Source organism: Erithacus rubecula, assembly GCF_903797595.1.
Source record: "Erithacus rubecula genome assembly, chromosome: 10".
Classification (NCBI taxonomy): domain Eukaryota; kingdom Metazoa; phylum Chordata; class Aves; order Passeriformes; family Muscicapidae; genus Erithacus; species Erithacus rubecula.
Genome location: NC_136662.1, coordinates 23,646,148 through 23,666,620, shown reverse-complemented (window position 1 = coordinate 23,666,620; position 20,473 = coordinate 23,646,148). Strand labels below are relative to the sequence as shown.

The following is a 20,473-nucleotide window of genomic DNA, read 5'->3' as shown; positions in this document are numbered from 1 at the left end:
TTAATTACATCCCTGTTCCTCCTTCTAACAGAGACAGCAGCAGAACAATTTTTAAAGCAACCGTATATTCTGAATGTTACAAAATTACTCCCATTTTCTGGACAACTCTCACCCTCCCCTGGTTGTCATCCTACCTCCAGATTCCTGCCTATTGATTCCAGTCACTGATAAAAAAGCAATTATAAAACCCACAGCAGCTGAACCCAGTGCCTCCATTACAACACTCACCACCTTCCTCCAGGAGGCCCCACTTGAAAAATGCTGAGCATGGAAGATCAACACTGTCTTTCAAAATATACTTAAAATACTAAAAGCAGCTCTTTTTTTCCAAGCATGTAAAAACAGAATACACAGGTGAGGCAACAGTACTCAAGACATCTTTCTCAGTTGCCTTTAATAAAGGTATTCCAGTACATACTTGATTATGCTTTTGAATCAAACTGTTTATTTTTTTTCTTTGTGTTCCATTGCCTTCAAACAAAAAAGGAATTAGCATTGGTATTAAAATGCTTTTATTTTTTTTCTGTTGTAGTTCAGGTCCAAGTAAGCATCACATTTCATATACAAATTATCTTTTTTAGCCTTACCAGAATTCATTCCCTCCTTCCACCTTTCTCATGTCAAGTAAACATATAACTGGCCAACATCCCCAGGAGAATCTCTCATAATGGAAAGCTCTCTGTTTATAATCTAAAAATCCTGATTAGCAATAATTTTAATAAATTAACTGTATCTACTAGATACCCCACAAAGCCTGCCTAGGTGTAACTGTTGCTGAAATAGTTAAAATTCCAAGATCACAATGATTGCATTGCAGCTGGATAAAGAAATCCTCATCAGGAGGCACTGAGTCAAAGGCAGCAGCTCAGCAATTTCATTGATTTCTGAGTTCCCCAGTCTTGAACCAAGCTATTTACAGGCTGCCTTGGTCTTGAAACTTTTAGAAACTCTTTGTATGCATTTTTTGCTAGCTAGCCAGTATTATCTAATACAATGCATAAATACTAATTTTTCCCCAATTAACTGTAATAAAATAAGAATTCTCTTAGCAAAGGAACCCTTAAAGCAGGAACTGCCATTCCAGGTCATTATGCAGGTTTTACCAATACCCTGAGAAACACCAGGAGTAGCATTTTGCATTAAAGGAGCTAAGAGGAAGAAAATGAAGGTTCTATATTTGTTTAAGGGACCTCCCCAGAAAATGTCATAATCATTTATACAGAGCAACAGAATTAGTTTCTTGTAAACCTGCTTCACCCTCTACTTGATTCTCTAAGTGCATAATTCTACTTGATCTAAGAAATATATGATGGAACAAAGTAACTGAACCTACCATTACAGTTCACATTGCACATCTGCCTGGTGAGATTTAGGCAACAATTCTTAATTACTAATATATTAACCCAGTGAGTTCCATCTTGTGAATGGCCAACACTTCCCAGGAGCTGTGGTGGCTGGAGTTTAATCACTGCAGATCAATCACTGAAGTAGTTGAAGGAGAAAATCGATGCCAGGACTGCAACAGCAGCTGCCACAACCAGCCCTAAATCCAGAGGGAACAGGCAATGAGAGAACAGCAGCACAAACAGCCCTAAATCCAGAGGGAACAGGCTGTGAGAGAACAGCAGCACATACAGCCCTAAATCCAGAGGGAACAGGCAGTGAGAGAACAGCAGCACAAACAGCCCTAAATCCAGAGGGAACAGGCAGTGAGAGAACAGCAGCTCAACCAGCCCTAAATCCAGAGGGAACAGGCAGTGAGAGAACAGCAGCACAAACAGCCCTAAATCCAGAGGGAACAGCAGCACAACCAGCCCTAAATCCAGATGGAACAGGCAGTGAGAGAACAGCAGCACAACCAGCCCTAAATCCAGAGGGAACAGGCTGTGAGGGAACAGCAGCACAGGCAGCAGCAGCAGGCAGGGAGGGGAGAGTGGGTCAGGGGGAATGAGCACAAGAAACAAAAAGTGCTACATCAAAAACTACTTTTATCAGTATTCTCATTACTGATGCAGCTGAGGAGACACAGAAAACCCCAAAACACCCCAGTGATGATGTAAGGGAAAACATTTTTCCATTCAAAGCAAACACATATTTACTGCTCCTATTTAATCTTCCAGTTACTGCATTCTATTTATAATAATTCATAGAAACCAGAAGTAACTGCTTTGTTTTGATACAAGCAAACCCAGAGCAAAGAGGGCTGTACTAAGTGCAGACAGATCACTGAGAGCTGGATGAGGCAGCACCGTGGAGAGGCTGCAATGGAGAGTTCCATGGCTGGTGTTCCCTGAATTCCTGAGCTGAGAATTAGGATGCTGTGGGAGCTAACAGTCCTGAAAGGGCCCACTGCAGGCTCTGGAGTAGCATAACAAAAACTTGGGAAGGAACATACCCATATTTTGTTGGAGCTTCAACAGCAAGTTTGCTTTTGTCAGCTGTGCCTGTTGTGTTTCACTTGGGCTCTCAGTCACTGGGCAAATATCAACTGCATGGAAATCAAGAAGGGAAAAATTAACAATTGTGCTTTACAGTGAATTAATGCAAAAGGACAAGAACTTCAAATCAACTTTATAAAGTTTATTTATGGTAGAAAAAAACCAGTTAACTGCAGTAGAAGTGTACAACAGCAATAGCACAATGCTGAACTATGCTGTATGGATGGAAGGTTAAAACTAAAGAGACAAAATACATTTCAGGAGAAGTTCCTCTTCCAAAACTCATTTTCCAAACCCTGCTTCCAGAGCAACATTCCCTACTCTCTTTGCATAGCCTGGGAGAATTTGACTACTCAAGAGAGAACCACTAAAATGTACCATTAAGCACCTTCCAAGATCAAAGGTTCCCTTCAGAGCCATCTGTTCAGGGTACATGCAAATCCCACTGCCAAGACAGGATGAGCCCAGCAGCATTTCCCTACCCAACAGACAGAGATGCATTTTTCCAACCACAAAAGTTTCTTTTTGAAGATCCCCTAAAAATATCCTTTCACAGCAGGCATGGTGGACTCCTTCATTTTTGGAGTAATTACAAAATCCTTAGTCTGCCCAGCCAGGATGTGAGAGAGCTTGAGTCTATTTCCAGGCAGGTGGGACTCAAACCTGTATCTATTTCCTTTGCAAAGATCTCCCTAATCCCCTGGCTATATCCAGCTTGCTGGAGGGGCAGGAAAGAAGAGGATTAATCTCCAGTCCTTCAGCCCAACTTGAGCCACACAGAGGCAGCATGGAAATACACCATACACCCCTGAGTACAAGGCTGCTTGATGGTGGTGAGCCAAAGGCCTTCAATTTGCAGCATTCCTGTTTCCAGGAGTTTGCTAAGACCTGCCAAAAGTTTGGATTACAATTCAGTATCTACAACCACAGGCACCTTCTGTACAAGCAAAGGGTAAGACAAAGTTTTTGTCATGGAAGTGAGAGCTGGAAGTGTCTGGAAAGAACAGGACAGGAAGGCTCAGATAAAAGAATGAACCTCACAGACTGCTCAGGAGACAAAGAAACCCCCAGCAGTACCAGATATCAGGGTTTAGAAGGCCATGGGACACTGATCTGAATAAAACCAGATCTCCATTTCCACAGAGGGGCTGTCCACCAGCAATAAATCACAAATTACCTACTTGGGTAATAAGGCACATCCTTTGTGTGATTCATATGCAAATGATTCATGAAGTACTTTCTCTGTCATTAGTTATGGTGGAAATGGATAATCTAGACATGATTGGAAAGGTTGTTTCTGTTGAGTCATGGGGATAATTGTCTTCAAAATCTCCTTAAGCCAAACTTGCACAAGACCTGTTACAAAAAAAACCCACCCAAACTAGGCTTTTAAAACCTGTCTTTAGGTTTTTTATCCCTAAACCCAGTGCACTGGTACAGGATGTACTGCAGCAGAAAAAATCACAAACTGTCTGATATGAAACTCAGCAGGACAATGAGATATATAGATATACAAACATTGTTTGGAGATCTCTCTGCAAGCAGCACATACATGTAAAATCAAGATAACAGTATTTCAGTGCAAAGTGTGTTTTTTGAAGAGAAATGATCAAATATCCCTGAATCCCACAGGAGGCCATGGCTAGATCATTACTTTCTTTGTGCCAAGAAAAATACTCCCTCAGCTGCCTAAAATTTGAGTAGAAGCCTTCAGCTAGGGTAGAGAAATCATTAATTGTTGCAATATAGGTATTTCATAAGTATCTTAACTAGCACAGAGTTTTATATTCTGAAAATCATCCCACTTTGGGATAATCTGACTGCATTTTTTTGGCCACCTCTGAAGTCTAGCTCCAGCAGGCTCCTTTCTGCTGTATATTTGATGAGCAGGTAGGATGGCCTGTGCCCTCTAACTTGAGGTTTGTGCCTCCCTGTGCTGAAGGGACCTTTGGAAGCTGCACATCACAGCAGCTGTACATTCCTCACCTGTTCAGAGAGGAAAAAAATATAAAGATAAAGGAAAAAGGAAAAAATAGCCACCCTTGAGCTATTTAGTTATCACAGGCTTTTATGCTGTCACATTCTGGAAGGTTTGCATGTGGAGCAGCAAAATCACACAAAAGAGTTTTCATAGCAGATGCTTTCTAGTACCAATTAGATAAATCCTTAATTCTTCAGTCTCCTAACCAAGATGGGGAAGTGATTACCAAAGCTGAAGTCCTATTTCTGTCTATCCACTCAGGGTATTTAACAGCCCACCCCCTGCACCAAGGAGGAGCAGGGATATAGTAAAGCCAATCAGAGAGCTTTCAGTGGCCTGTATTAGAGCACTAAATAGCTTGAAATTACAGTGTTAGAGCTATTTAAGGCTTTCATTTATAAATAGCTTGGGGTTTACTTTCTGTTTTCCACATAGCAATTTTAAAGCATGACCCAGTGGTGTCCCCACTGGAGAACTGTACAAGGAGTCAAAAGACTAAAACTGCAGGAGACAGCAGGAGAGCCCAAGTTCAGTAAACACATAAAACTGACCTCAAAAATTCATGTTTTGACTAAAAGCTGCTTTAAAAATAAATCTTTTGCCTATACTGATTAGATCCTCTTCTTCTAAAGTGCATATTTTAAAGAGCAACAAAACCCCAAATTATTTCAAACGCCCATTTGTGTTCTTGAATTTTAGAGAATTCTTTTTATCAGCAAAAAATTATTTTTATCAGTTTCCCAAGAATCTCAGTATGAACAGCATTTCCAGTTAATTTGAGGTAGGTGCCTCAGACCACAGGAACTGTGACACAAACAGAAAGGCAGATGACAAAATTCCCTACAAGCCAATTACTGAATATTGACAAAGTTATTAACAAAGTTATTAACAAATATTGACAAAGTTATTAACAAAGTTAGAGCTAAGCTTCAAGAAATAACACATGCTTCCCAAGTCAAAATAATGCACTGGAAAAGCCTTTGCACAAGAGAAACCACAACTCTCATTGTAACACAAAAACATGTTTGCAGCAATACTTAGACATTTCATACCAAAACAATAGAAATCAAATCCCATAATTAATGGGGGTTTGTTTTTAGAATGCAGAACACTTTGTATGCATTTATCAGGACTCTTTCTAAAATTACCTTCCTGGTGTGATAAAAGTGTATAAATAACTTGTGTTTTTAATAAACCACAAGTGACTGATGCCTCAACATTAATTGCCAGAATGAACAGTGCTGTGCTGACAGCATTAGTGATATCACTGCTATTAACAGAGCCCATTCCATGGACAAACTCTATGGTGGTCACCAGGACAAGGCCAGGCTTTCCCCAAACCCCCTTGCATGATTTTTCCTCTCCTCTTCTATGCACTTATTTTAATTTGTGGGTTTGGTAGGTTTTTAAAAGAAAATACACATCTACTTTAATTTGCTTTTCTTTTTAAAAAAAATGGAATATAAATCCCCCCCAGTTAACTCTACAAGCAGCAGACTAGGAGAACACCCAGGCTCCTTTTGTAGCCATCACTTCACACCTATTGTTGGCTTTAATCTTTGGGATGCCCTGCTGTGAGTAGAAAGGTGTTTCCTTCCTACCTGCAGCTCACACAACCTTACATAAGCAATAAAGCTGAACTGAATCATCACCTCTCTCCTCCCACACCTCTCCACTGCTACAACAATACTTATTTGCTTTTCTAAGCTACACTGATGCCTTAAAGCTCAGTAGTAATTAGTTTTAAGAGTATTAAAGTTACTCTAATAATGCCAGAGAGATTTTTATTGGCTTTCCTGTTTTCCTTGAGGTTCCTGTATGCCTCTTACTCCTCAAAAGGATGAGTCAGTTCACAGCTAACAGGTCTAATTAAAGCCTGGGGGGAGCTGATTCATTTAGAAAGACAAGAATTTATGGTTAGCTCTGAAATTAGGAAACTCAAAACTCCCTCCAAGTTAACATGCAAGTCAAGGAGAATATCAATACTCTCAGTTCACTCTGCACAGCAAGTCATGGTTATATTGCTCAGTTTTTGTCCCTAAATACCAACATCAAAAAGTGTTCATAGTTCCTATGTGAGGATTAGTGTTGGATTTTTTATTTATTTAAATTATAAAACTGGAACCTGCAGTTCATATGCATGTTGATGGGGGGAAAAAGGGGGAGTAAAATTTCTTACACAAGGCCTCGGGAAATGTTTTGGGTGCATTTCAACGCCATACTTGAATTCTACATTGAATGTAAATGTAAAATATATTCATGTAAAAAATAAAGCTTCACAGGGTCTTTTTTAAGAGTTTACTTGTCAATAAAGGATCCCCTCTAAGTCATGAGCAGAGTGGCACATACAAACCTTGGTTAACCATCTCTTCATCTTTCCATAGCTGGAGGAGAAAGAGCATAGCATAGAGGAGAAAGGAAAGTCTGTTACATGAAACACAAACTGTAAGAAACTAGACCATTTTCCACAATATATTTTAGTTGTAATTAATTGTTATAAATCCTTAGAAGTAAATTGACTTTAGGCATATCCATATCTGGATAAAACTGGTTTATGCCATTAGCCCCTGACCCAGCCTGCCCTGGTTCTCAGATATTTACCTGTGCTAATGTCCTCAGCTATGTGCATATCTTCAGCTTGGACAGGCTGATCCAACATCTCCACAAAACGTTCCTGGATTTCTCCAGCAGCCTCATCACCAAACTTATAATCACAGAGCATCACAATGGATCCAGCAACTGGGACAAACAGCCTCTGAGGCAAGACATGATATTCTCTCCCAAAATCTAAAAGGAAAGAGGGAGACATACCATCCCAATAAAAGTTATGATAAGATTCTTCTATAATCTCTGAACATAAGATAAAGTAATTGCAAAAGAAGACCTCAAGGTCTCTGTGTAGAAACCCTGTTCTCAGATATGCCTGGCTTAGTTGGCTGCTGTTATATGGATTTATGTCCATACACTATTAGTCTCTCCAGAAATACCCACAGCAGCTCCAAAACAGACCATAAACGCAAAGCAGAGCTTTTCTCCAGTTTGGAATGACTTGCAGGAGGGCTCTGGGAGAGCCTGCAGGTAAGAGCTCCCCGAGGAGCAGGATTTCACCAGCACAAAGGATGGCAGGGGTGTAAAACTCAGAGCCACAAAGTTCGGGTGCCACCTAGAGAGTGCACTAAGAACTACGTGCAATGGAAAAGGCTCTCTCTGCCCAATTAACTCTGGACAATTAACTATTTTTCGGTTTAAACACAACAACAAGACAATGACACCACTGAACTGACTTAAAGAAGTTTAAAGAGTCCCGGCACGAGCTCAGAGATTTGGTCTCTATCTTTTAACACACTTCAATATTAACAGGAACACCATATACTGATTTAAAAAATAAAAATAGAAATAAAAATTGAAAGTGTGCAAGGTACAGTTGGAACTTCAGAGACAAGAATTCCAACTATAGAAGTTTTAAAAATCACAAAATTTCTAATGAGTCAGGAAGAAGCTGGGATTGTATTCTGTAGTCACAGGAACTGAACACAAACATGGTGCAAAAGTTGTGATGCCAAAGGACACACTTAGCCAAAAAATTTCCAGATTTAAGAAAAAGTCAAGGCTGACAAGCAGCAATTATACATTTTATTTTTTTATTCTGCTCTAACCATACTGGAACTTCACAATAACAGAATTTTCTACTACCACCAAAATATAAGCTGGTGAGGTTTTTTGTTTGTCATTTCTTACTTTTTTTCTGAGGTCCTTCATTTAAAATCAGATCTTCAAACAGTATTTCACACCGATCACTCAATGTGTTTATTATGTCTCTTTTCAAAGCCTGCAAGGACACAGTAAGATCATCAGGAATATCAAAGGCACTTGCAAAGCTTTTAACCAGGAGGAAATAACCAAAGAAGCTCCATACATTCATTAACCCATGATGAAAGAATAGTTCTATCCCAGAAAATAAAACTAGCGTGAATTTTCAAACTAATAAATAATAATTTACTAATAAAGAGAAGCTAACATCAAAATAATTGGTTTCAAGAAGGAAAACCACAAAACATAATTGAAAAGCTGAGGAAAGTTTTAGGATTTTTAGGATAAGAACTGACAACCTCTAGATATTTATCAGTAAAACCAAATAAAAATAATCACGAGGCATTGACTCAGGGAAAAAAAAAAATTACTGAGCAAGGAAATATGAACTTTATAAATATAATAATATAGCCTGCAACTTTTTTTTTTTTAAGAGAATTCTTCAAAGCCTAATCTCTTTGACAATTTATGCAAAGACTCTCCAAAGCCCAACTTTACCCACAGCACACATATCCTCTAGAAGAGAAAAATTAACTAACCCCACATGGATGGTTTCTAAAATAATCCCACCGTCCAACATTTTGACCCCAGTTTAGACCCCTCTGGCAAAGAAAAACCAGTATGCCAAGTCCCATGCATTTCAGAAGATTGTTTGTGATGGACTAAGACCCTGCTCAGTACCTGAATGGCTTCTTTAACCTTGGGCTTGTTGCTGTGGATGTAGGCTCTGCACTTCACAGCTCCCCGCAGGTTGATGGAGCCGCTGCACACCTGCACTGTCGCCGTGGACCTGGCACCAGCACCCTGGCACTGAGGAGCAAACACTCCACTTTTATCCCAGAACAGGCACTTGCAGCAGTCACTAACACCAGGACCAGCAAACTGATAGCAGGTATTCATTTACAATCTGTTTCCTTTATCATGTATAACTAATTTTATTTTAGTTGTTTGATTAGGTAAGACTGAAAATCTCTTTTCTTCTACGGAAAATGCTTTTATCACTCCAGGTGTTTCAAACATTTGTGTCTATGAGATTTTAGAACTTTCCAGGCTTGTGGAAAATAACAGTATTGCAACTGACAAATCTTTCTCAGATTTTTTTTAAACAATAAAGTTTTCATATTTGCCATAATCAGTGTGACCCAGGGTGTGCTGGGAGTCACCCCATCACTCAGTACCAAATTACACACATGGTCACATTGAGAGCTGCATCAAACTGTTGCCTAGAAACACTCTCCCTCATTACCACAACAAGTGTGAGCATGAAACATTCCAGGACAACACCTGGAAACACTGGGATGCACAACTTCCACACCAACTGCACAAACCACTCCTGCCAAAAAAAAAGTTTTCCTCTCCCTGCAGCAACTAAGCTCAATACAACAGACAATAACAACAAAAGAAGCTGAGATACTCATGGAGTCTTTAAATTGGCATTGGAAACACTTCTAGTTTTGCTGAACATAACTTTGAGAATACAGGAACCACCTGACAAAACACAGAAGGCTATGAAACAATGCCTGGACATATTTAGGCTTCAGGACCCAGGCTGGGGCATCAAATTCACAGTTCTTCACAACTCTGGTATAGGGAGGAAACTTCTGACATAGATCCAGCAGTTCCAAATGATGATTCAGCTCATGGGATCTGTACCTTAATCCAGAGCTGGCAGCTGAGCTTCTAACAAAAGCATCCAAGTGAATGTCCAAGCTAGCCAAGGCAAGCTGTGGATTGAAGTGTGGGGGTGACTATGAACTTCAGATGCAAAGTCATTTGAAATCAATGTACACAGGTACCTACAGGTATCCTACTACCAATAGAATTAGTCACAGAACTTCTTTTCCATAATCTCTTTTCCAGTCTTTCAATACTATGCAATTCATGCATAACATGGTTATCACACCACAAGAATTCCTAAAGGCACAAAATATGCAGATCTGTTGACAATCAGTTTCACATTCAATATCCTGGTAGGAAAAAAAAAAGTCTTAGGAATAAGTAAGCAAGATTTCTAGGCAGTAATTCAGAACCTTGTTATTTTATTTTTTGCTCTATTTTATAATTTAAAGATAGGCTGATACTTGGCAAACCACTAAAAACTTACCAGCTGTGTGAGAACCTTGACATCAGAAAACTGAGTGCTGGGCTGAGTATTTCCTCTGAACTTTTTCTGAGGGGGAAAAAAATTCTTGGTGTCATGAAACACGAAAAAAAAGTCCCTGAAGCAGTCTCCTCTCACTATGGCATAACGTGTTCCCTAGTTTATAGCCTTTGAGAGAGAAAAATAGCACTTAGAAACCAACCACAATAGAACTAGAAAACTAAAAGAAGAGATGAATGCATGAGCCGAGGTGACAGATGTAGGTCTTTGAAATGTCATCACCCACATTCACACCTCATTCCGTGCTCTGTAATAGGAACATTTCAGTCACTTCACACATAATTACTGCATTCTCACTGCCCGAGGAGGGAGAGGCAACCTGCAGGAATGGAGCTGAGAACAGGAGCAGTTCTGTGTATTGGTTACCTGGGACAGTCAATCAGATCAACAAATACTGCACAAGAGATGTCTCAGTCAATGCTTTGTCACAGAGGTCCCAACCGTACATTAGAGCTCAATTCCTCCTTGTTTGGTACTCACCTGCCCTTCCAGCAGCTCTGTATTCTCATCTTTAACTTGGCCATTGATCAGAAAAACACTGTCTTCGATCTGTTTTGACCATCGGTTTAACCCATTCTTTAAAGTAAGTGAAAACAAACAAACAAACAAACAAAAAAATCACAAGAAAGAGGAAAGAATTTCACTGAAGAGTTGGACGGTACCATGCTGAAATTTATGTTTTAATAGTTACTCAGAGAGTTTTAAAGACTCTGAAAAACCTTAAATGGACCATGCTCAGAACACATTAAGAAACAAGCATTGCAAAATACTGAAGTGCCCCCTCAAGGATTTGGGGGTTGTAGAGAGGGTTGCAGCCCATTGAAAGTCAACTCATAGCAAAAGCACCCCATAGCCCTGCACGAATTTGGTGTAACCTTTCACCAGGTGAGGCAGCATACTCATGACAACTATTAAGTGAATTTGAACAAAGGAAACTTCTCACTGAGCACAGCACTTAAATTTAAAAGAGGAAAAATTGCTAATCATTCTCCACTGATAACTCCTACTCCTCTCCTGCACTGTTCAACTCTTTCTCTCTTATTTAATTTTCAGCAGAGAAATGGGTGCGGGTACTGGTGTGCAGGAACTGGTGCAGGCAGTGAGTTACCTTGGTATTCTTCTCCAGGTCGTGGTTGGGGGAAGTAGCAAGAAGTGGAATGTGGATGTTCACATTTACTGTGCAGCCCAAAGCTACCCAGGAAGAAGTCAGAGCACTCTGGTATTTCCAGTCTGCTGGTTTAGCTGAACTCTGAGAGCAGAAAAGAAAAGCCATAAAGCACCTATCCAAAGCACTGTACTGAGGCTTTTTTGGGTGTTAGCACGATTTGCCATGCATTAAAAGCTGCATGTGACACAGCAGGATGAGCTTACCTTTGGGTCCTGCACGTCGTAGGTTCGGCAAACTACTCTGTGCTACTTAAAGAAAAAGATCCAGTGAAAAGCAAGGGAACAACTAAGAACAGTTCACAATTAACTTAGTCCTCTACTAAACTTCCTTGTTGAGTTAATTTATGCTCTGGAGCAAGTCCTTACCTTTCCTCAGTGTAAAAAAGTGGGAAAGCATTGGCCCATAACCACTAACTACCACAGTGATGCTGTGCCATCTCTTACAAACAAATTAAGATCAGTATGTATTAACAGGAGAAGCACCAAGGCACCAATTTGTAATTTGTCCTCATCTCCCTCTCCTCTCAGAGAAAAATCCTTGCTTTCTCTCCTCTATTATATCACCCCCAGGGGCCCCTGCTTCTGCTTGTTGTTAATGCCATAGTTGTTGTTTGTTGGTCTTGTTATACATACTAGTAAAGAACTGTTTTTCCTTTCCTCATATCTTTGCCTGACAGCCCCTTAATTTCAAAATTCTAGTAATTTGGAGGGAGGGGGTTTATATTCTGCATTCCAAAGGAGGGTTCTGCCTTCCCTAGCAGGCCCCTCTCTTTCAAACCAAGACACAACAGCTCCTGCATTCTGCTACAGCTCTAGTATTGCTCCCACAGGCCTGCTGTGGGATTCCATGCAAGCACCACTGGTAACAGCAATTCAAGATACCAAACAATAATTTAGATGGTGTTTTTCAGTTTATGCAAGTCAAGACTGACTGGGAAAGGTGTAATTTGATGCCATCACACACACAGCCCTCGTATGAAATGATGGAAATTTTGCACGGACAAGAGGGTCAATAGTCTTAACCTTGGTTAATCAGAAATCTTAATTATTTCAACTTATACATGTCTAGCTAAACTTACACAGCCTCCTCTTCCCTAATTCTTATTTATTCAGCAGTAATTGGATAAAAGAAGTTGGAGTAGAAGCCTCAATCAATAAACCTTGCTCATAAAGGATACTTCTTTGTAGCAGAACAGATTTGAAGTGCTGCTCTGTCTGAGACCTCCTCCTCAGCAGGTTGCCAGAGCCTTCTTTTACTCAAGGACTTTTCCACTGAGAAGATTAGCTAAAGACCAAAAATACATTGCAAAAACATGCACTACAATTCCTGGAAAACAGTCTTGTACTAAAGTTTTAAGTCCAAGCAATATCAAAATTATGCATAAGCAGGAAACACAGCTCACATGTCACCAAAATGTCATGTTAAAAGAACATTCTGCAGGGATTCAGAGGCACTTCTCCCCAAAGTGAAAGAGGCTTGTGAACTCTTAATTTAACTCCCTTATAAACCAAAGCAAGCATACACACCCATGTGTCCAACCTGTATGCTTTTGCCCTTACAGACATATTACAGTTTTGTGCCTATCAGTTGGGTCAGGAAAGCTGTGCAAAATATCTACTAATTATAAAAAAACAAATCCCCTCCAATTTTTAATTCAGCAATCACTGATCATCTGGACTCACCTTTTAGGCAGCTACCAGTTTCATTAGGCACAACTGAGATGCAATTACACTGAACTGCCAAAATTGCCTATTGGACCTCAGGCTGCCAAACCTGCTCATGGTTAAAATACTCACCATGATCATATTAGAAAAACAATAAAATGAATATATATTTTCAGAACAGAAACCAAATATAGAAGTAGATGCCCCAATACTGTAACAAAAATACATTTGTAGTCTATCAGATAGTTCTGAGCATGTTTTCAATTTAATCCCACACCCCTAAATCAAGTGTGCATGTTCTAGACAAGAAATTTCTCTTAAAAGAATCAGAATTATAGACCTTTCACTACTGTAAACACCTCTAAATGGAGTTCATTCAGACAAGAAATGGATTCATTCAGACAAGGATGTTAACATGTTAACATCACCAACACATGTGCCACAAGCATTTAGCTTAACATAAACCTTGAGAATGTTTTCTCTAAGCCAGAATTCAGAAGCCACATTCAGTAAGTACAGATAAACACAGTAAATAGAAATTCAGATTTGCTATTGCAGTAACAATGAAGAGGTTAACAAATAGTGTCCCACAAGACCAGGATTTCTGAGGTTCCAGTCTCCAACCCACACATCAAAGCACAGCACTTGTGAAATAACACAAGAAAACAACTGTATTTTAGTGACACCAAGAACAGAAAATTCCTCACACACACAGCTACAGATGCTGCTGTTCTTCCAGCAGGAACTCGCTTACCTTACGCAAAGCATTCTGACCATCTTTTGCCAGCTCTGGAGTTGCAATCATAAACACACCAAGAACCAGCAACCCTCCAGGGAGCATTCTGGACACCTTGAAAATGAAAAGGGACATTTATTAATAGGACTGGCAATCTAGAGACCACATAACTTGAGGTATCAAAAACTACTGGTGAGACGAGTCTGCACCAAGAGCAGAAGTGAACTAAGGGAGATTGGTTTTCACTTACAGGACCCTCTCCATGCAGGAATACATCCTGCAATTGTTTTCCTTTCAGTAATATCAAGTGTTCTTTCATCAAAAAACCTGAAAACAATAAGGTTGTTTCTGGTTTAAAACATCTGTGCCCAGCATGGTTAGGAAGGCTTAAGATGACACAAGTGCTGAGATCATTGTGTCCATCTTTTTTTCCCCTCATGTTCCAACCCCCCTTTGCCACCTCCCAGGGTGAGTTCTCACCTGACTAGCATGTGTGGTGATCCACTCCTCATCCAGGGATGCCAGCTTGGGAGGGCCCACACTCTCCTCCTGCTGCTGCTCCTTGGGAGGGGTTCGCACAGCCCGAATGACATAGTCCCGTTGTGGGGAACACTTGCCAAAACATCAATAACAGCAAAGACACCTTGAGACTGGTGAACAGGGGTTTCCCCAATCCACAGGAATGAATGGAAGGAGAATTCCATACTTACCTGCCCTATCAACAGGCCAGTGACATATGGCTTCACCTTCGTGCTGAGTTCTGTCAGGTACTGCCCAATACCTTCCTCGACAAGGTAAGTTCTACCCATGGCTCCAGGTTTAAGTGAGGTGTTGTATTTCCAACCTATAAAACACACAATGCATAAAGTGAAAGAAGGTATGTACACTGCAATGGGTACAAGAGAACAAGTCTCACACAAAGATCCTTTAGAATGTTTGATTGAAAAATCTCTGCAAGGTCATTGAGTCCAACCATTCCCTCAAAGCCACCACTAACCCACGACCCCAAATGCTGCATCTATATGGCTTTTAAATCCCTCCAGGGATGGGGACTCCACTCCTGCCCCGAGCAGCTGTGTCAGGGCTGGACAGCTCCTTCAGTGAAGAACCTTTCCCAATGTTCAACATGAACCTCCCTGGCACAGCTTGACTCCCTGTTCCTGGGAGCAGAGCCCGACCCCACAGCTGTCCCCTCCTGTCAGGGAGTTGTGCAGAGCCAGAAGATCCCCCTGAGCCTCTTTTTCTCCATACTGAGCCTCTCCTGGGTCCCCAGCTCCGTTCCCTGCCCTGGACATTCTCCAGCCCCTCTATGTCTTTCTTGTCATGAGGGGCCCAACACCGAACCCAGAATTTGAATTTTGAAATGCCTTCAAGAAACCGTATCCTGCAGCATGACAGTTCTGAAGGATGTGCTGCTCCATTGACACAGGGACTTGCTAAATTCCACACGTGTACTTGAACATGCCATGCACCACTTCCATTCCAATTCCCATGCACTCAGTGTCCACAGCATCTGCGGACATCCCAATGAGCTGCCTTTGCAGATCCCCCCAGAATCCAGGACACGGGGGCTGCCACAGACTCCCCTCCCTCCCTGTAGGGCTGGTCTGAAAACCCCTTCATGCCTGGAAAGCCCTCTCAAGCTGAATTAAGCATTAAAAAGCTGAAACCCTGAGGAAGCACAGGGCATCCTGAACCTCCACATGGAAGGTGCTCACACACCTCAACTCATGCCCCCACAGCCGGGTCCCCATAAGCCGGGCTCAGCACTTCCAGCCCCCGGGATCGGTACCTGCAGAGCGCCGGGACTCAGAGCGCGCACACCCCCGGCTCCCGGCAGCCGCCCGCGCCCCAGCCGAGCACTGAGCTGGCCGGGCGATGTCATCGGTGAGCGCCGCGGCGCAGCGAGATGACGCACGGCAGTGCCGAGCGGAGCGCGGGAAAAGGGGGCGCGAGGGGAAACTCCCGCCATGCTGGGAGTGGCGGAAGCGGCAGCGGTTCCCCGGCATGTCCCGCACACGGGGCACATTAGAAGCACAGACAGCTCCGTATCCGTCATGACGACGAGGCGCTGTGGTTTTCTATGCTGGCTGCGGCAGCCGTGACGGTGACGGGGCGCTACCGCCACACTCATGATGGCGGCCGGCGCGGCCGTGCCGGAAGCGGAAGCGCGGCCGGCGGCGGGCCGTGCTGTGCCGGAGCGATGGCGGCTGTGCTGCAGCAGCTCCTGGAGCGGGCCGAGCTCGCCAAGCTGCCCCGCGCCGTGCAGGGCAAGCTGGAGCGCTTCCTGGGCGACCAGCAGGGCGAGATCGACGGGCTGCGGGCCCGTCATGAGCGCTTCAAGGTGGACAGTGGTGAGTGCGGGCGGCGGGCCCGCGGTCCCGGGCTCAGGGGAGGCAGCGCACGGAACGCGGGGTTTTCCAGAGGCTCTCGGAGCGTGCCCTGGGCGCTGTGAGGGGCCTGCAGTGGAACCTGATCGGTGTTTAGCTCTCGCTTTGCCTCCTGGAGTTTTGTTTTGTTTCTTGTTTAATTTGGTTTGCTTGTTTTTGTTTATCTTTTGCTAAGGGAGATTCAGGGTTAAAGCTGTATATGAAGTGGGTTTAAAGAACAGCTTTTCGTCAGGTTTTTACCTACCATCGGTACGCACAGGTCTGATGAGGAGGGGCTCAGGGGGGCTCTGCACCCTGACAGGAGGGAGCAGCCGGGGGGAACAGGGACAGGGTGAGAGGAAACGGGATCACGTTGCACCAGGGAAGGTTCAGATTCGATATTGGGGAAAAAATCCTTTAGTGAAAGGGCTGTCCAGCCCTGGCACAGCTGCCCAGGGCAGTGGTGGAATCCCCACCCCTGGAGCGATTTTAAAGCTGTGTGGATGTAGCATTTGGGGACATGGGTCACCGGTGGCCTTGGCAGTGCTGGGCAATGGTTGGACTCTGATCTCAGGTGTCTCTTCCAACCTAAACAGTTCTGTGCTTCAGTCTGCTTTGGTCCTCGTTGTGGAGGAGAAATACAGCTTTGTTCACACAGCTCTCAAACAGCATTAAGTTTACACTTTACTGTTAAGTTCCATTCCATAAAATGACCCCGATGGAATCAATATTTTTAAAATGATTTGGAGATGAGTTGATCACAGAACAGTAATACCAGCAGAGAGCAGGTTCTGAATATGAGTTAATTTGTAGAGGATGTGACACATTTCTGATGTAAACTTTACTTCTCCCTTTTAGCTTTTCTGTCTCTTTCATGGTAGAAATCTTGGTAAATATGTTACTAAGGTGTGGTGTAAATAAAGGTGACCCACAGATTTTAGCCAGTTACTCTCTTCTAGATCCATTCTTCTCATGTGTGGCAGGAGGGGCAACATTATTTGAAATTGTAATGTATGAGAGGAAGAAGATAAACAAACATCCCTCAGTACTTCCTTAGAAGCCCATCCTGCCCAAGAGTGGGATTAGTTCTGCTTTTACTGAGTGTTTTAGACTGAAGCTCCATAACATTATTACTATTCCAGATCACAGAAATTCACATCTAATTCTCTTTTTTTTCGACTACTAAGGGAATAAAGCCCAGGAATTAATTTTAAGAAGTCTTCATTAAAACTTTCCCCATATCAAATCCCTTGATGCCTGGGACTATGTGGATTTTATTGTATATGTATGGAAATACCCCAGGACTAAAAGGAGTTCTAAGCTGATGAGCCCACACTACATAAGGGACCTTAAATCTCATCTCATTCCTGCCATCAGCAGGGACACCTTCTGCTAGACCAGGCTGAAACATATCACAGTTTCTGGAAATATATTACTTGCCATGCTAGCAAAGTGTTTTAAACCATGTTCCTCCTATGTGGAAATGCAGGTTTTCGCTTTCAAAAATGTTGGAGGTTTTTTGGCTGTTTTTTTTTTTTTCTTTTTCCTTTCTTCGAATTCTGTTGCATCTTATTATTATTTTTATATATTTTCTTTAGAATGATCCTTGGTAAAGGTAAGAAGGAAAAAAATGCTTACTATGACTGAGATGACTTTGTTATTTTGCAGAACAACAGTACTTTGAAGTGGAAAAGCGACTGGCTCAGAGTCAGGAAAGACTTGTAAATGAGACCCAGGAATGTCAAACACTAAGGGAGGAGCTTAAAAAGCTTCGTAAGTGTAACTGTGTAACATCCTTAAGTGTTGGGCAGGATATTCACCCTTCTGTCCAATGTTGTGGGAACTGATTTCAGGTTTAGACAGGAGCTGAACATCTGTCATCAGTTGCATTTGTAGAGATGTGTTTTGGTGGTGTGTTCAAGTCACCCTTTTTTAATGGAATCTTTTGTTCTCATGGAAAAAAAGCCCCTTGCTGGCTAGTAACAGTACAGTGGGCTGTGTATTGATCCTCACAAAAGATGTTCTGCTCTAAGGATTGCCTTAGTGTGCCTCAGTACCCCTGGTCCATCCAGGGTGAGGTCTGGCATTCTTCTCTCTCTTTTGCTAAAAAGGTATGTCAGGGAAATTTTGACTCTTGCATTTGGAGAGGGAGTTCTGTCACATTCAGTGCTGTTCCTTTCCCCCCAGATGAGCAGCTGAAGGTGCTCAATGAGAAGAACAAGGAGCTGGAGGCTGCCCAGGACCAGAATGCGGCCGTTCAGGTACTGCTGGCCCTTGTGGTTCCCCTGGCCCTTTGCAGCACAGAGTGCACTCAGTTCCCAGTGGAGTATATCAGGATCAGTACCAGTATGAGCTCATGGAGATGTTTACATGTCCTTGGGGCATGTGTGCAGGAAAACTGCAGGAACTTTTCAAGTAAAAGGTGTTGTTTTAGCAAACTGAATGACAGGTGAGCGAGTGCTTTTGTTTCAGTTTGGATGGATTGTTCTATTCCAGCTGAAACTTGTGAAGTGACTTTAAACCAAACCCCTAAAATTCAGACAAAGATATAAACAAGAGTTCTGATTTTCCCCCTCCTTTCCCTCACTCTGGCCATGTTTTGCTTGTGTTATGCCCAAAAGTCACTGCTTTGCAGGATGAGTCACTTGAGCCGAGTGATGCAGCAGAAGGGTAATTTTGAAGCAGAAGCTAAAACAAGTGTGTTAGATTTTTTCCACAATGAGATGTATCTAATTGTTTCCCCAGAGGAGCTGACCAGGGTCTGACTGAAGTGATACCTTGAGGGCAGATACAGTGTAGCTTGTCAATGATCAGAGATTATTGACTTTGCTTTGATTTTTCATTAATGTATGTGTTCATTCCTTGTTTACTCTGTTACCCCTTTTATTTAACCAAATAAAGCTGTTTCAGTAAATTCTTGACTATCACAGCTGTCTTTCCAAGAATATTAAATTGAAATGCAGTTTTGAATAGCTCCATTGTGATTTATCTGCCCACTTTAAGCCTCTTATCCCAGTGTTCAGTTGGCTGGGATAACTCATGAAGTTTAGCTCACTGCTGTGTGATTCTGAGTGTAAGTAGTGGCTATAAACTGTTCCAGAGAGCTGATCACATTTCCTTTTTGCCTTTCTGCAAACTTTTTCAGAGCCAGTTAAGTCGAGAGAAGGAAGAGCTGGAGGCTGAGAAGAGAGACTTGGTCCGAACAACTGAAAGGAGATCTCAGGAAGTTGAACATTTAAATGGTACAGCCAGACACACAGTCAATAAATACCAGGAAATAACACAGTAATAGCAGAAAAACAGCAGTTTGGTGCTTGTTTTCCTCAATTTAAAAATGTGCCTTATACAGTATCTTAGTGCCCAACATACAATTACATACAAAGTCATCTTGCCTGTTGTCATTCTTTACAATTTAGTAATTAAAGCTGTTACACAACAGCTTTTTCTAACACTGATTTCCCTCCTCCAGAGGATGTTAAACGCTTAAATGAAAAGCTCACAGAGGCAAACACAGAAAAGGCAAAACTTCAGCTGAAGTTGGATGAGCTTCAAACATCAGATGTTTCCATGAAGGTGAGTAGAGCTTTATAAGCACAGTGTGTGTTTTGCACTGTTTGTGTGTGATGGAATCATCATTTTGTTAGGATTCCTTGGAAAGTAAGTCCAGTGAGTGCCTGTTATTTATAGCAAATTATTTTATTATAAAATTGGTGGCTGTGACTAGAAGTGAGATCTGTTTCTAGAAGACCAGAGATATCAGGCTGGGCAAGTATGTCCAGGCTTTCTTGGTGGAGTGTTGGCTGCTCCTCCCTGCTAGGAAGGACTCCAGATCCATAAAGGAAGGTAGAAAGGAGAAAAATAATTAGCTGTGAACCTGTACCATGACTCTGTGGGCAGAATAAACTCCATAAAGAGAGGAAGAAAGGACAAAATCCTCAAAATAATAATTAATTTCCTCTAAAGGGCTGCCAATCTAGTTCATGTTCCCAGCTAATGTAAGCTCAGAGGAAACTAACTCAAATGGCAGGAATTTCTCATTGCTTGATAGTTGTAACCTACTACCAGTGTAATAGGAAACACTGCCTGTATTTGCCAAATTACAGTGCATTTTTGCAAGTCCTCCTCTAATAGAATAGTTAAATTGGC

At 42.0% G+C, this 20,473-nt stretch overlaps 2 protein-coding genes across 8 annotated transcripts in view; one reads left to right on the top strand and one right to left on the bottom strand.

Moving 5' to 3' along the window:
• Nucleotides 1–422: 422 nt before the first annotated feature.
• Nucleotides 423–16,057, bottom strand: ODR4 (odr-4 GPCR localization factor homolog). 3 transcript variants are annotated; one of them, XM_079314615.1, is made up of 14 exons: nt 15,681–16,057; nt 14,669–14,802; nt 14,439–14,570; nt 13,977–14,072; nt 12,736–12,842; nt 11,762–11,798; nt 11,499–11,639; nt 10,871–10,966; nt 10,334–10,399; nt 8,911–9,039; nt 8,158–8,248; nt 7,021–7,206; nt 2,396–2,488; nt 423–1,543 (listed from the first exon to the last, which is right to left on the bottom strand). In XM_079314615.1, exons 2-14 carry the CDS (start codon nt 14,765–14,767, stop codon nt 1,476–1,478), a joined length of 1,341 nt encoding a protein of 446 aa, XP_079170741.1. In that variant the 5' UTR covers nt 14,768–14,802; nt 15,681–16,057; the 3' UTR covers nt 423–1,475. The 3 variants fall into 3 exon arrangements, with proteins under 3 accessions (XP_079170741.1, XP_079170743.1, XP_079170742.1); XM_079314617.1 differs by having other exon boundaries at nt 15,751–15,827; XM_079314616.1 differs by having other exon boundaries at nt 15,777–15,827.
• A 69-nt stretch (nt 16,058–16,126) lies between these two features.
• TPR (translocated promoter region, nuclear basket protein) overlaps nt 16,127–20,473 on the top strand; it is a 32,705-nt gene continuing 28,358 nt past the window's right edge. For all 5 annotated transcript variants that reach the window (XM_079314587.1, XM_079314584.1, XM_079314586.1 and 2 more), the window contains exons 1-5: nt 16,127–16,312; nt 17,996–18,100; nt 18,515–18,588; nt 19,473–19,569; nt 19,797–19,900. In XM_079314587.1, the coding sequence (XP_079170713.1) occupies nt 16,162–16,312; nt 17,996–18,100; nt 18,515–18,588; nt 19,473–19,569; nt 19,797–19,900 (531 nt within the window). In that variant the 5' untranslated portion in view covers nt 16,127–16,161. The remainder of the gene's footprint in view (nt 16,313–17,995; nt 18,101–18,514; nt 18,589–19,472; nt 19,570–19,796; nt 19,901–20,473) is intronic.